The 16,230-nt window shown below is 48.5% G+C and overlaps 1 protein-coding gene across 2 annotated transcripts in view; it reads right to left on the bottom strand.

Moving 5' to 3' along the window:
* Positions 1–16,230, bottom strand: part of OBSCN (obscurin, cytoskeletal calmodulin and titin-interacting RhoGEF) — a 168,297-nt gene that overhangs the window by 48,408 nt on the left and 103,659 nt on the right. For both annotated transcript variants that reach the window (XM_032136250.2, XM_058430481.1), the window contains 7 exons: positions 14,909–15,181; positions 14,083–14,358; positions 13,313–13,600; positions 12,923–13,204; positions 11,838–12,211; positions 8,849–9,719; positions 7,459–7,737 (listed from right to left, as the gene is read on the bottom strand). In XM_032136250.2, the coding sequence (XP_031992141.1) occupies positions 7,459–7,737; positions 8,849–9,719; positions 11,838–12,211; positions 12,923–13,204; positions 13,313–13,600; positions 14,083–14,358; positions 14,909–15,181 (2,643 nt within the window). The remainder of the gene's footprint in view (positions 1–7,458; positions 7,738–8,848; positions 9,720–11,837; positions 12,212–12,922; positions 13,205–13,312; positions 13,601–14,082; positions 14,359–14,908; positions 15,182–16,230) is intronic.

Raw genomic sequence — 16,230 nt, 5'->3', positions numbered from 1 at the left:
GCTGAGGCAAGAGAATGGCGTGAACCCAGGAGGCAGAGCTTACAGTGAGACGAGATCGCGCCACTGCACTCCAGCCTGGGTGACAGAGCGAGACTCTGTCTCACAAAAAAAAAGGAATGATACAATGGACTTTGGGGACTTGGGTGGAAGCGTGGGAGTGGGGGTGAGGGACTAAAAATATGGTGCAGTATATACGGTTCAGGTGATGGGTGCACAAAAATCTCACAAATCACCACTAAAGAACTTACTCATGTAACCAAATACCACCTATACCCCAATAACTTATGGGAAAAAAAAGAACTGAAAAATAAATCTTGACAGATAAAAACATTAAATAAAATATATTCTATGTCTCTACTTTTCTTTTTTTTTTTTTCTTTTTTTTGAGACAGAGTCTCACTCTGTCACCCAGGCTGGAGTGCAGTGGTGCAATCATAGCTCACTGCAGCCTCAACCTCCCAGGCTCAAGCGATCCTCTTGCCTTAGCTTCCCAAGTAGCTGGGACTACAGATGTACACCACCACGCCTGGCTAATTTTTTGTATTTTTTTGTAGAGACAGGGTCTCACTGTGTTGCCCAGGCTAGTCGTGAACTTCTAGGCTCAAGTGATCCTCCTGCCTAAGCCTCCCAAAATGCTGGGATTACAGTCATGAGCCAAAGTGCACCAGGCCAGGACAGCGATTTCTTAAACACAAGAATCAAAGATGAGCCCTATGGTTGCTCCAGTTTCCTGCCTTGAATTTGTAGGCTCAAGGAAGGGAAACTGAGGCAGGGCCCAGCAGACTCCTTGAGATGAGAAGATGGAGCTCAGAGTCCTAGGAGACTAAGGCAGCTAGAGTTCACAGACAAAGTACTGGAGAAAAGAAAGCTGTACAGAGAAAGGACCTGCCTCAAGGACTCAGCAGAATACTGATTAGTATCTGCATGTGAGGAAAGACCCACCTGAAAGGATTGGGGGAAACAGTACCAGGAATAGCTCCTGGTTCCACCAGTCAGACTAGAAAAATTCCTAACTCAAAGGGCATTGAGTAGAGCACTCAGGAAAGTTCTTGCCTCAGTAGTGGGAAATAATTAGCCCTAGACTGAGCACTTCTCTGGAGCCACCAAAGAAATCATAAAAGCTAGGCCCCAAAGAATAAAATCGCATCCAAGTATCTTCACTGTAACCCAGAACAAAGCTCAAGAAGATATGCAGAAATACAAAATATCCTAATAGGGTAAAGTTTACAATGTCAGGCACTCAATCAAAATCACCAGACATACCAAGAGACAGGAAAAGATGACCCATAAAATAGAAAATAATCAACTGAAACCAACTCAGAACTGATGCAGATGTTAGAACTGGTAGAGGAAATATGAAAACAGGTATTGGAATTGTATTCTCTGCATTCAAAACGTTAAGTAGAGATGTAGAATATATTTTAAAAGACTCAAGTAGAACTTACAGAGACTAATAATAAAATGAATGATATTCATAGGATGGATATTATAGAAGAAAAGATAGTGGACATAAAGGCACGAATAAAAACCATGCAAAATGAAAGATACAGCAATTTTTAAAAGTGAAAAGAGTATTAGTGAACTGTACACACTCCATGTGACTTAATATATAGGTAATTGAAGAAAAGAATATTTGAAGCAATAATAATAATATGGCTTAATATACGTGTAATTGAAGAAAATAATATTTGAAGCAATAATGGTCACAGAAATTCCAAACTTAATGAAATGAAAACTCTAAACCCACAGTTCTAAGAGGGTTAACAAAGTCCAACCTCAACAAACATGAAGAAAAGTACACCAAAGAAAATCATAATCAAATTCCTCATAACCAGTTATTTTTTTAAATCTTTAAAAATACCTAGAGAATTTTTGTGAAGAAAGTGATAAGCTGATCCTAAAATTCATATGAAAATGCAAGGCACCCAGAACAGGCAAAACAATCTTGAAAAAGAAGGAAGTTGGAGGACTTACCCTCCCAATTCCAAAACCCACTACAGAGCTACTGTAATCAGGACAGTGTGGTGCTGGCATAATGAAAGACATTTAGATCAATGAAACAGAATTTAGAGTCCATAAATAAACCCATACATTTAGAGAAAATCAAATTTTGACAAGAATTCCAAGACAATTCAATGGAGAAATAGTCTTTTCAACAAATGGTGCTGAGACAACTGGGTATCCACATTAAAAGAACAAACTTGGGCCCTTAATTCATATCATATACAAAAAAAAAAACCCCAGAAAAAGCTCAAAATGGACCAAAGACTTAAATACATGAGTTACTATAGGCATAGGTGTAACTCTTTATAACCCTGGAATAGGCAATAGTTTCTTAGAAATGACAGCTAAAGCCCAAGCAACCAAAGAACAAGTAGGTAAATTGTACTTTATTAAAATTGAAAACCTTTGTTGAGGCAGGAGGATCACTTGAGGCCAGGAGTTTGAGGTTACAGTGAGCTATGATTATACCACTGTCCTCCAGCCTGGGCAACATAGCAAGACCCTGCCTCTAAAAAAAAAAATTAAAAAATTAGCTGGGCATAATGGCACACACTTATGGTCCCAGCTACTTGGGAGGGTGAGGCAGGGGGATCACTTGAGCCCAGAGGTTCAAGACTGCAGTGAGCTAGGATCATGCCATTGCACTCTAGCCTAGGCAACAGAGTAAGACCTTATCTCAAAAAAAATTTAACACTTTTGTGCCTCAAAGAACACTCTCAAGAAAGTAAAAAGACACCCACAGAATGAGAACATATTTGAAAATCTTTTATCTGATAAGACTCTAGTATCAAGAATATATGAAGAACTCTTACAACTCAAAAATAAAAGACAAATTACCCAATTTAAAAATGTCCAAAGGATTTGAATAGACATTTCTCCAAAGATATACAAATGACCAACCATCACATGAAAAGTTGTTCAATATTGTTAGTCACTAGGGCAATGCAAATCAAAACTACAATGAGATACCACTTCATATCCATTAGGATGGTTATAATCAAAAAGATGAACAATAACAAGTGCTGGCAAGGATGTGGAGATATTGAAACCCTTGTACGTTGCTGATGGGAACGTAAAATGATGTAGCTACTGTGGAAAAGCTTGGTAGTCCCTCTAGGAGTTCAATCAAGTTGCCACATGACCAAGGAATTCCACTCCTAGGTGTATATACATGAGAGAATTAAAAACATGCTCACACAAACACTCATATACAAATGTTCACTGCAGCATTGTTCATAACAGCCAAAACAACCAATGGATAAATGCCACCTGATAAATGCACAAATACTCCACATACCATGGAATATTTTTCAGCCATAAAAATGTGTACGATAATGATATATGCCACTACATGGATGGACCTTGTAAACAGTATGCTCAGTGAAAGAAGGCAGACAGAAATGGACATGTATTGTAGGATTCTATTTATAGGAAATGTCCAGAATAGGTTATCCCATAGAGACGGAAAGTAGATTAGTTATTTCCAGGGGCTGGGGGAATGGGAGAATGGGGAGTAACTGCTAATGGTCTCTTTTCAGGCATGATGAAAATGTTCCAGAATTAGATATTCCAGAACATACTATTAGACAGAAGTGATGGTTGCACAGACCTTGTGAATATACTAAAACCCACTAAATTGAACATTGGTAAATGATGAATTTTATGGTGTGCAAATATGTAAAAAGTTTTAAATCCTTATACAAAGACAAATTATGTACAGAAAATCAACGATAAGAATGACATCCTAATTCTTATTGGAAACAATGCAAGCTAGAAGACAGTGGAGCAACATCTTTAAAATGTGGAAAGAAAAAAACTGTCCTAGGAACAACATCTTTCAAAAACAAAAGTGAAGTAAAGACATTTTCTGACACACAAAATCTGAAGGAATTCCAGCATACCCACACTATAAGAAATATTAAAAGATGTCCTCAGGCAGAAGGAAAATGGTATCAGATGGAAATCTAGATCTACACAATGGAATGAAGCACTCAGAAATGGAATGATATGGATAAATATATAAGTTCTTATTTAAGATCATTGACTTTTCTTTAATAGTTCCTTTTCCTTTTTATTTTGAAATAATTGTAAATTCACACGCAGTTCTAAGAAGCGATACAGAGATCCCATTTATTCTTCATCCACCTTCCTGCAATGTCAACATCTCACCAACTATAGTGCAATATCACAACTAGAAGACTGACATTGATGCAATCCATTGATTTTGTTGAGATTTCAAAAGTTTTACAAGAACACAATTGAGTGTATGTTTATATATTTAATTTTATGTAGTAAGACGCAATTTTATCACAGTTATTATATGTCAATAGTTCCTTTTTATGGCTGAGTAGCATTCCATAGAATAGTCGTACATAGGTGGTTTGTTTAACCATTTACCCATTGAAGGACATTTCGGGTGTTACCAGCCCCTGGCTCTGTTAGGAATAAAGGTGCTATGGACATTTGGGTGCAGGTTTGAGTTTGAATGCAATTTTTTCATTTCTCTGGTATAAATGCCAAAAAAAAAAAAAGAAATCATTGGGTTATATGGTAAGCACATGGTTAGTTTTGTAAGAAGCTGCCACAGTTTTCAGAGTGGCTGGCCCATTTTACTTTCCCACCAGCAATGTACGAGTGACCCAGTTTCTCTGTATCCTCACTTGCATTTGGTGCTATCACCATTTTTAATTTTAGCCATTCTGGTAGTTATGCAGTGATATCTCATTGGGGTTTTAACTTGAATATCTCTAATGGCTAATGATGTTGAACATCTTTCATATGCTTATTTACCTTCTGCATATCCTCTCCCATGAAATGACTGGATAGTCTTTTGCCCATGTTACAACTGGATTTTTAAAATTCTTTACTGCTTAATTTTGAGCATTCTTTATATTTATTTAGATAAAAGTCCCTTACAAGATACATAATTTGTGAACATGTTCTTCCAATCTGTAACATTTCATCCTCTACACAGGGTTTTTCTCAGAGCAAAAGTTTTCAATTTTGGTGAGATCCAGTTTACCAATTTTTCCTTTTATGGATGGTGCTTTAAGTGTCAAGTCTAAGAAGTCTTTTCGTAGCCTAAGATCCTAAAGATTCTCTGCCATTTTTTTCCCTAAAAGTTTTATATTTAAGGATGCAATTGATTTTGAGTTAATTTTCATATAAGGTGTGAGGTTTAGGTTAAGGGTCATTTTTTGCCTATGCATGTCCAAATTTCTCCAGCACCAAATTTGTTGAAATTCTATCCTTCCTCCATTTAATTGCTTTTGCACTTTTGTCAAAAATCACTTGGACATATTTGTATGAGTCTAAATCTGTATTCTCCATTTTGTCCCACTGATTTATATGTCAATCCCTCTACAAATTCCACACTGTCTTTAATACTTTAGCTAAATAGTAAATCTTAATATTAAGTAGAATGGTTCTTACCATTTTATTCTTGTTTTTCAAAATGGTTTTTAGCTATTTTAAGTTCTGTGCCTTCCCATATACATTTTAGAACAAGCGCATCTGTGTATATAAAAAAATCTTGTTGGGATTTTTATAGGAACTGCATTAAACCTACATATCAATTTGGCATCTTAGCTATGTTCAGTTCCAATCCATGAACATGATGTCTCTCCGCTTGTTTAGGTCCTTTCTGTTGTCTTTCATCAGCATTTTGTAATTTTCAGGATACAGATCCAGTAGATGTTTTGTTGTATTTATACCTAAGTTAAAAAATTTTTTTATTTGAAGCTATTATAAACATTATTGTGTTTTTAATTTTGGTTTCCACATGTTCATTTTAAGTATATACAAATACAACTGATTTTTGCATGTCAATCTTGTATCCTGTGATCTTGTTGAAACCATTTATTAGTTTTATCTTAGGGCCATCCCATGGCTGCACATCCAGCCCCAAAGCACCTCCAAAACTGTCTGCCTGGCCTGTGGCATCAGGCTCAACATGGAAGGGGATGGCAGGAGAGAGAAAAGAAATCTTCCTTTAGCATCTCACGGCCTGTACCAGCCAGAGGCTGGAGGACTCAGTGAGACTTTATCAGGCTGAAAGATACAGCACCCTTCTCCTGTCCCAACAACTGCCTTGCATACCAGCTAACAATTTGTGCTTAACTATGTAGCCAGCCTGTTCTACTAAATGTTTTACATGAATCAACTCACTTAACTCTCATAGCTATACCACAAGACAGTTTCCATGATCTCCATTTTCCAGATGAGGAGGCTGAGGCATTGAGTGATAAAGTCACTTCTCCCAGATCACATAGCTGGTAAGTGGCAGAGCCAAGATTTTACCCAACTCTGTGGCTCCACAGTCTGTGCCTGAGCTGTTTTCACTCACAACACATCTGATGCCAACTGGATGTACAACACATCCATTCAATTCTGATGTTAACTGCCCAAAGTTAGCACAGACCCTAAACATTAACATAATCAATCTCACAAGTATGTTCTCACTTTAGATGCCAGCTGTAAGTCCCAGATTTCCACCCATACTTTTGACTGAATGGCTGTAAATTGGAGGTTCCTACAACCCTCTTCCTTGTGTTTGATAATTTGCAACAATGGCTCGCAGAACTCAGAAAAGTTTTTTACTTATTACTAACGGTTTACTATAAAGGATGTAACTCAGGAATAGCCTCATGGAAAAGATACATAGGGCAAGGTGTGAGGGAGAGGAGCGGCACTTTGCACAACTATCCTGGCACCTCCATGTGTTCACCAACCCGAAAGCTACCCAAACATCTTAGTTTATGGGTTTGTATAGAGGCTGTATCACACAGGCATGATAAATTACTTAATCTCCAGCATCCCCATCCTCCTGAGAGGATGGAGGTAGTGCTGAAAGTTTTGGGCTTCTAATAAAGGCTTAGTCTTTCTGGAAACCACCCCTCATCCTGAAGCTAACTGAGGGCCCACCAAGAGTCACCTTACTAGAAAAAAAGATGCTCCTATCACCCAGGAAATTCCAAGGGATTTAGAAGCTCTGTGTCAAGAACTGAGGACAAAGGTCAAATAAATATTTCTCATAATGCCACAGTGCCACGAACAATTCACCATGCCCTTGAGCTTCTCCTGAGAAGCTTCTTGATCAAGCCATCTGACAGCCTTCAAAAGGGACCTCAAGGGAGTGGTTGGGGTATGCTGGACTCACCCTTCTTGACCCCCTCACCTTACTCCACGAAGTCCACTTCCAAATCATCCTGAGCCTCTGTCCCAGCCAGGATGCCTCTCACAGAGATGAGATCCCTCAACCCCTTACCCCAAGGGGCTCCAGACTGGGGGCCTGTCTTGGCCCTAGCTCCCAGAGAGCTTTCCATCAGCCACAAGACACTGAGGCCCCAAATCCTGCCTGGCCTGAGATGAACGCTCTCTGAACCATCCTCAAGACCAACTCAGGAGCCCCTACACCACCCACCCTGGAGACACCAAACCAGATGCAGTACTCACAGTCCACACGGAGCTCAGCTTTGGTGGAGGAGACACCCAGGCTGTTCTCGGCCAGGCAGCGGTAGACGCCCATGTCTGCTGGTACTACGGCTGTGATGATGAGCTGATGGCCACCCTGTTGGTCTTCATTAATCATGTAGTGGTCATCCTCCTCCAACAACTTCCCATCCTTGAACCAGCGCACACTGGGCATGGGCTGACCTGTCACCACGCAGTCAAAGCTCACAGGATACCCATCCTGCACTTCTTGGTTCTGCAACTCGGTCAGGAACACTGGGGCTGGGACAGATGGGTGAGTTAACCCCAGGGAACAATGATCACGTCCGGCTGCCACATACATGCAAGTTGCCACCAGATGAATGGTTTGACACATACGATGTACAGAACAATCATTCCTATGGGAGCATTCACAGACCCTGACAGCTAAACAGAATGGTATCTTTGCCTGCTAACCCTCTCTCTCTTCCTTGTTCTCTAAGAATTCTGTTTGGCAGCTTGGTTCCCAAGCTACTTTGAGGCAAAAGGGATAAAGGGCTGGAAACAGGGAGGAAAAGGGAGGTAAAGCAAAGATAAAGACTGTGTGGCCTGCAAGTCCACGAGGAGCAGGTGAGGGATTTGAAGCAAGGGAGAGGCTCAAAATTGGAGAGAAGTTTCAAGAAATAACGCTGTGGGTCATTCATCACACCTTCTTTAACATTCCTAGAGAGATACAAGTAAATAAGGAAATGGCTTTTTAATTACTCCTAGATGCTGGAATGGGAAATGGTATGCAGACTGGACCATGAGGAGTGCAGCATTTTATACAGGTTACATTTCAGAGTCTCACTTTTAAAAAATTCTAGAGAGTGGATACAAACGACCTTTGAACAACATGCATTTGAACTGCATGGGTCCACTTGCATGTGGATATTTTTCAACCAAACATGGATCAAAAAATACAGCATCTGTGGGATGCAAAACCCTGTACAGGGAGGGCTGACTTTTCATATATATAGGTTCTGCAGGGCTGATTTGGGGACTTGAGTGTGTGTGGATTTGGGTACACATGAGGGTTCTGAAATCCATCCTCTGTTATACCAAAGTACAACTGCATTCCCATTCTCATTTCACAGATGTGAAAGCTGAGGTACAGAGATGCTAAGCAGCTTCCACCAAAGCACACAGCTAGTAAGAGACAGGGTTGGAGTTCAAATTCAGCTCTATTTAACCTCAAAGTCAGGGCTTTTCACACCTCAGTGGGCTGCACCTGCGAAAAGCCCAATGGTGGGCACAGGTAACCCCTTGAGCTTGCAGCAGACTCTAGCCATGACTAGCCTGGAGCCTTCTCCCGTCTCTCCCTGCCTCTGCACCCTGGCTCGTGACCCCAGACCGAGGCTGTGTGCAGACTCACCGGTGTCAGAAGTCAGTAGGCTGGGCAATGGCTCTGGAGGCACCATAGAGGTGGGGGTCTCTTTGCTGATGCGCATCTCTACCCTCCGAGGCCCCTGTTCCACCAGCTTGATCTCCACCCCGATGCCCAGTGTGGCAAACATCTCCTGGAAGCGAGTTACCGCCTGGCGGGCCTCAGTGAGCGCCTCAAAACGGATGCAGATGAAATGCTCATCTTCACGGTATGTCTGCCAGTCCGCGGGCTCCTCTGGCTCTGCAGGGCCCTCGTCTGCACTCAGGAAGAGCTCCTCGTCTGAAACTTCAGCCGGGCTTTTGGTGCGGAAGAGCCGGTGCAGCCGCCGGGCAGCTCGGCGGAAGGCATCATCCAGCTCACCCCCAGAGGAGCTCTCGGCCTCACTCTCTGTCCCACTGACCACCACGCAGGCACTGTGGTCCACCTGGCCAAACTTGTTGCTCACCTGACAGGTGTAGCGGCCAGCATCAGCATGGCCCAGGCCAGTGATCAGCAGAGAGCAGGTGCCATCCCCAAGCTGGTCGATGTGATGGTGCCGCCCGTCGGTCAGCTCCACACCATCCTTCAGCCAGCGGGCTCGCACATCTGCCTTGCTGGCCACGACACACTCCAGTCGCAGGGCGTCCCCCACCTGTGCCTCGGTGTCCCCAAACGTGTGGGAGAACATGGGCCCTTCCTGCTGCTTCATCTCCTTCCGGACCTTGTAGCCCTTAAAGGCGGCCTGGATCTTCACAGCTGCCTTGTCCATTGAGGGATCACCCAGGTCTTTGGTGCTCAGATCTCCCAGTGGTGGGTGCACAGCAGCCAGTGGCTCCTGTTGCTGCTGTGGCTTCACAGAGGGGGTTGCTGGGGCCCCAACCTGTGGGCACAGAGCCTGATGTCATGGTGAGATAGGGAATCTGAGGCCAGGAACAGGGCATGACAGGTGTGGAATGCATGGCAGGGGCAGCTCCAGGTCTTGCTCCAGTATGCCCTTTTTCCTCCTACCAATTGGACCCACACTAGCTTCAATTGACCTAGATGTCTGACAGCACCTTCCAAAAAGCAAGCCCACTTCCTGGAAATTGCTTTACACAGTCACTCAGACCAGGATGAACAGGGTTGTGAAGAACACCATAAAGAGACCAGTTCCAACTCTTCAGGCAAAAGTTTTAACGGTCAGATGTGTATATGAATGGATGGATGCAGGGTGGATGGAGAGATACGTTGATGAATGGATGGTTGAATGGGAGAACAGGTGTATGGATGGACGGATGGATGAGTGAGTGGGTGGGTGGCTGGTGGATGAGTGAATGGTTAGACAGATGGTGGTATGGAAACAGGCTGACAGATAAACAGACAAACAGGTGAACAAGTACAGGAATAGATCATGGATGAATGGTGGATGGATGGGTGAATGAGTAGGTGGATGGATGATAAACAGCAGATGGATGGAGTTGTATGAGTTGTATGGTTGTATAGGTGGATAAACAGGCTGACAGATAAATGAATGAACAGGTGAACAGGTGCAGGAGTGGCAGATGGATAGTAGATGGATGGATGAATGGAATGGAATGGAAGGATGGTGGGTGGATGGTAGATAGACGGATGAATAACAGGACGGTGAGTAGATACATGAATGGATAGTGGGTAGATGGATGCATGTCACATAGGAGGATGGGTGAATAGATAAAAAGAAGGAAGGATGGAAGCATACATGGACGGACAAATGGAAGGATGGTAGATGGATGATGAATGGATACAAGCATGGATGGACACACTGAAGGATTATGGACAGATGATGAACGGACAGAGGGCAGAATGGTGAATAGACGATAGATGGATGAGTATGTAGATGGCAGATGGGTGGATGGATGACTAGATGGAAGGAGGAATGTGTGCATGGATGGATAGATGGTGGATGCATAGATGGAAGAAAGGAAAGAAAGATGAACATATGGATGAATAGATGGCAGATGAATAGATGAAAGGAAACAAAGATGGACACATAAATAAATGGGTGGATGAAATGAAGAAAGAATAAATGCATGAATGGATGAATGAATGAAAAGAAGAACGGATACATGGATGGATAGATGGATAGAAGGAAGAATAGACAGATGCATGGATTGAAGGATGGATGGCGGACAGACAGAAGAGAATAAATGCATGCATTGATGGATGGATCATGTATGGATGGATGGAAGGATGGATGGATGGATGGATGGTAGATGGATGATGCATAAACAGATGAAAGTAAGGAAAGACAGATGTATAAATGGATTGATTAGGTAGAAGGATGGAAGGATGGAAAAACAGATGCCTGAATAGATGAATGGCAGTTGGATGAATTAAAGTATGGGTGGATGCATGGATGGATGGATGCATAGATGGATGAATGGTGGATGGGTGGATGGGTGGATGGATGGAAGGATGGATGGACGGATGCATAGATGGGTGGATGAGTGGTTTAGATGGATGGATGCATGAATGAACGGATGAATGGTGGATGGATGCATGCATGGATGGATGGATGAATGGCAGGTAGATGGATGCATGGATGGGTGGATGAATGGTGGACGGATGCATGGATGGATGGACAGATGAATGGTGGATGGATGGATGAACGACGGCTAGAAAGATGCATGCATGGATGGATGGATGAATGGTGGATGGATGGATGCGTGGATGGGTGGATGAATGGTGGGTGGAGGCATGGATGGATGGATAGATGAATGGTGTATGGATGAATGGATGGACAGAAAGATGCATGGATGGATACATGGAAGGAAGGAAGGAAAGATGGACAAATGGATGCATGGATAGATGGATGAATGGCAGATGAGTGGATGAATGGAAGAAAAGATGGATAGATGAGTAGATGCATAGATGGGTGGATGAATGGCAAATGGATGAATAGTGGATGGAGGGATGGATGGATGGATAGATGGTGAAGGTCTCAGACCTCTCCTTGCAGGCCAAGTTGAGGGGGGCTCACCTTGCTGGCCAGTGGTGAGGTGCCTGGCCTCCCAGCCTTCTTGAGGTAGCTGACCAGGGAAGGGGTGCCTGCCCGGGACTCATCATCAGAGCTGGTGTGTGAGAGGTCAGCATCTCCAGTGCGTGCCAGCTCATCGGCCGTGGAGTAGCCTTCGGAGAGATCAGGTGCCACCTCCTCTGCCTCCTGTGGCAGGCGCTGCGAGCGGCCGTCCTCCTCAGGCAGCTCACTAATGGAGTCCAGTGTGGGCTCACGGCTCATGCGACGTTTCCGAGCCAGGGCCTCCCACAGTAGGTGCAGGTCACCCTCCTGGGCTGCCTCGGGGGGCAGGCTGGGCTGAGGAGGGGCCTCATCCACAGAGGCTGGGCTCAGTGCCACTGAGGAAGGCAAAAGACCAGTCAGTGGGCTAGTTCAGAGCCATCACCCCAGACCTCAGCTGCTTATCAGTATGTAGCTGGGCTGTGGCCTTGCTAGGCCTCTCTCCCCACCTGGCACTAGCTACTTCAGATGGCACAATCTTTGCAAGTCTCAGAGCCCCTGAGCCTCGGCTCCCCCACTTTGAGTGGGGCCTCAGTCTACCTCCCTGCACAGGGTATGTGATGACCGGAACAGGAAAGGACTCTGCAAAAGCAAATTGGGCTGATTTGAGCCCTTTCTGGCCCTGCTTCTGGGATAGAATGCCTAGATTCATGGGGGTGCTGGCTGCCATGCAGGGAGGATTAGGCTCAGAGTTCAGGGGACAGGCCTCAGAGTGTGGGAGGGCTCGGAGCACTGGGGGTTTCAGGGGGTTCAGAGTACAGGGGATGTCTGTGTGCAGGGGCCCAGAAGCTTAAAGGGACCAAAATAGAAGAACCAAGGGCTGCACCACCCAGGACCTGCTCAGGGACAGGCAGGCTGGCCCAGGCCATCAAGGCTCTGCAACATGGGGTTTGCTGCATCTCCCTATGGAGCCTCAGTCTCTCCCATGTGATGGGGTCCTCAAAAGGGCCCTCAGCCCTTCCCTGAGAGAGCCTGTGAGAGGAAGGCCAAGCTGCACCCCCACACCAGAGCTCCCCACCCTGGAACCTGGAAGGACAGGGACAACGCACCCTGGAAGGTGGCAGCCGTGGGGCAGGTGGAGCCCTGGGCCAGGCCACAGTGGTACTCGCCCTGGTCTTCTGCCGTGAAGTCCCTGATCACCAGCATCTGTCGCCGACCCTGGGAGACCACCTCAAACCGCCCACTGGGCTGGATGCACTCCGTTCCCTTGTGCCAGATGACCTCGCCAGCCTCAGCCGCCACCTCAAGCTCCAGACAGACATCCTCACCAGCTGCCACCTGCCGGCTCTCAGGGGCTGAGGACTGGGGAGGCACAGGCTTCGGTGGCTCTGCTGGGGAACAGCGCCCACAGACAGAACAGGCCCCATCAGCAAAGATGCACCCAGGGTGCAGGCCCCACCCCCGGGGATCCCTCCCCAGGCCCCAGTGAAGCAACTCACCAAGCCGCACTGTCTGGGGCAGGTGAACCGGTTCCCCAGCACCCACAGGGCCCACAGCTGCCACACGGAAGCGATAGGTCTCCCCGGGGGTCAGGCCATCCACCACACACTCGGGTCCAGGCACCAGCTCGTGGCACAGCCGCCACTGGCCTGTGGCCCCCTCCTTCACCTCCACGCGGTAGCCACAGAGACCACCGCCTCCATCACTCATGGGAGCTGCCCAAGACAGTGTCACAGTGTGGCTGCTGCGAGCCACCACCTCAGCATCCTCTGGGGGGTCAGGGAGGCCTGGGGAAAAGGGGGACCGGTCAGGGGGGTGGCTCCCTGTAGGCACCAACAGTCCCTCTGGAAGCCACTGGGCTCTGATACTGGCTGCAGGTGCATGTCACATGGAGACTATATGTGCCCAGAGCCCACCCAGCGTGGAGAGCCCCTGGCATCTCTGTACCTCCTGTCTCCCCAGAGCTGGGCTCAGATCTGCATTAGGAGTCGGGGGAGCTGAGGGGGAGATAGGGCAGGACGAAGGGACCTTGGCCTTAGGAATCCACAGGGTGGTAGGCTCATGCATGGTTATGCCTGGCCAAGAGCAGCCTCCCAGACTCCCATAGTCAGGCCCATATCCGCAGGCAGTCAACCCCAGGCTCTGCAGTGGGCAGACGCTGCAGAACCCAGCCCAGGATGGTCACCCACGCACTCGCCAGCTCTGGAGGCAGGGCGCGCCCCAGACCCAAGCTGCAGGGGAGGGAAAAGGGACCTCGCCCACCACCCACCCAGCACGGTGAGCCGCGCAGAGGCCACAGCGTCGCGGCAAGCGAAGGTGACCTCCCCGGCGTGGTGGGGCTGGGCGCTGCGCAGCAGTAGGGCGTGGTGACTGCCGTCGGCGGTGACAGTCCAGTCGCTGTCATCAGGCTGCACCGCCGCGCCATTGATGTACCAGGACGCCTCTCCCACGGGCACCGCCTCGCTGAGCGTGCAGGTGAAGCGGGCCTGCGCGCCGGCCCGGACCGCCGCGTTTTTCAGCGGCTCCAGGATCTCCAGGCGCCAGCCTGCGGGTGTGCCCAAGGAAGGGTTGTGAGGGCAAAGGCCGGAGCAGGGCCTGGGCTTCATACCCTCGCTTCGTCCCACCTGCGTGGGTGGGAGGGGTCTGGGAGACCCAGCAAGCCCCTCTCCCGAAGACAGCCCAGCCTCCCGCGGGAGACACCTCTCATCTGACCCCCAGTCCTGCTTGCCTTCAACCCAGCCTCTTGGGGGTCCCAGAGACCAACACGTCCCCCTCCTGGCTCCGGAGAGCCTCTGGTCTCAGCGCATGGCGCCCCACACCGTTCCACCCCTCCTGGGCTTCTACCCACTGCGGAGCGGGTGGCTCCCGGCCTCAGGTGGGAGGGGCCGGCCCCTGGCGAACCCTGCCCCTTGTGCCGCTCCCAGGGCCTCAGCCCCTCTGCAGCTCCGGGGGCCCAGCCTCCTGCGGAGGGTCTTGGAGACTGACGTCCCCTCTGCAGCCGCAGCCCCCAGCCCCCAGCCCCGCCCCCTCTGCCGCCCGCCCACCGCAGTCTCCAGTGGGAAGGATCTGGCCCCGCCCCGGCACAGCGCAGTCACCTCGGACCGTGAGGAACGCGGACGTCACCATATCCCCAGCCAGGAAGGTCACCCGGCAGCTGTCTTGCGGCCGCAAGTTTTTGAGCAGCAGCAGGTGGCGCAGGCCGTTCTCGAAGAAGACCACCTCGGCGTTCTCGGAGGTGTGCACGGGTTCGTCGTCCAGCAGCCAGGTGTGGGCGGCCACCTCGGGCTGGGACAGCTGGCACTCGAACAGCGCCTCGCCGCCCTCCAGCGCCTCCACGTTCTCCAGCCCCCGCACCACCGTGTTCTTGGCTGCGGGGAGAGGGATGATCAGACCATGCCCGCGCTTCCAGGGTCCCCACGTCCCTTGGGAGTGCCCTGAAAACTACAAAAAGCCAAACAAAATGCCCCCTCCCCAGAAGCTATGTGGAGGCGGGCACTCAGCTTCCAGGGTGGAGTCACCCGTGCCTGCCTCTGTGGTCACCCAGCACTCCCCCATCACCACCACCACGCCCTGCCCACTTTAGCACTGGGCTCCTGACCTCACAGGTGAGAAACCTCACAGGTGTTCACAAGACTAGAAACTCGCCAACCGCACAACCAGGCTCAAACACCATGAGGCTCAGAGCCATGCTTTACCCGCCATGGCCCTGCTACAGCTTCAGGGTCTGGAAACATCCCCCTTTCTCTGCACCCCCAAACAGAGCTACCAGACCTGCTGCATGGCCCCTGGGATGCCATGCTTAGACTCACAACAACCAGAGACCTCCTCCCTAATCCAGTGCCCTCCGCTCTCCCCTCCCTTTCTAATTCTCTTGTGGGTTCACATGTAGGAGTTTCGAATTTGGCCACACATTCTTCATGGAAGCCACAAGTTCAGCAGCTGTGCATGCCGTGCCTACCCACAGCTCAGCTCCTGGTGCAGCAAGCTTACCACCTATGGGGCCTGTTCCCACCTGTCCGAGCCACCTGTGTCCCAGCGCCACCAGACACTGCCTGCCATTCCACTATCACTGCACAGCCCAAGCTGTGCCAAAGCTGCCCCGGGCCTGGGGCTGCCCACCAGGCGGCCTCACCTTGCACTTGCAGCAGGGCCACTACGCGGGTGCCCGCAGCCTCACAAGAATAGATGCCACTGTCACAGGGCAAGGCCGGCCTGAAGGTCAGCCTGGCCACGTTCCAGTCCTGCTCTATGATGACACGGTGCCCATCCGTGCGCACCTCCCGCTCGTCCATCTTCCACGTGGCCTGCACGGGCCGTGAGTACTGGCAGAGGAGCTCGGCCGAGCCACCCTCCTCCACGGCCAAGTCCTGCATGGCACTGACCACCTCCACCACAGGATCTGTCGGCCAACATGCCG

The sequence above is a fragment of the Hylobates moloch genome, unplaced genomic scaffold (genome assembly GCF_009828535.3).
Source record: "Hylobates moloch isolate HMO894 unplaced genomic scaffold, HMol_V3 SCAFFOLD_18, whole genome shotgun sequence".
In the NCBI taxonomy this organism is placed as follows: domain Eukaryota; kingdom Metazoa; phylum Chordata; class Mammalia; order Primates; family Hylobatidae; genus Hylobates; species Hylobates moloch.
This window is presented reverse-complemented; position numbering and strand designations above follow the sequence as displayed.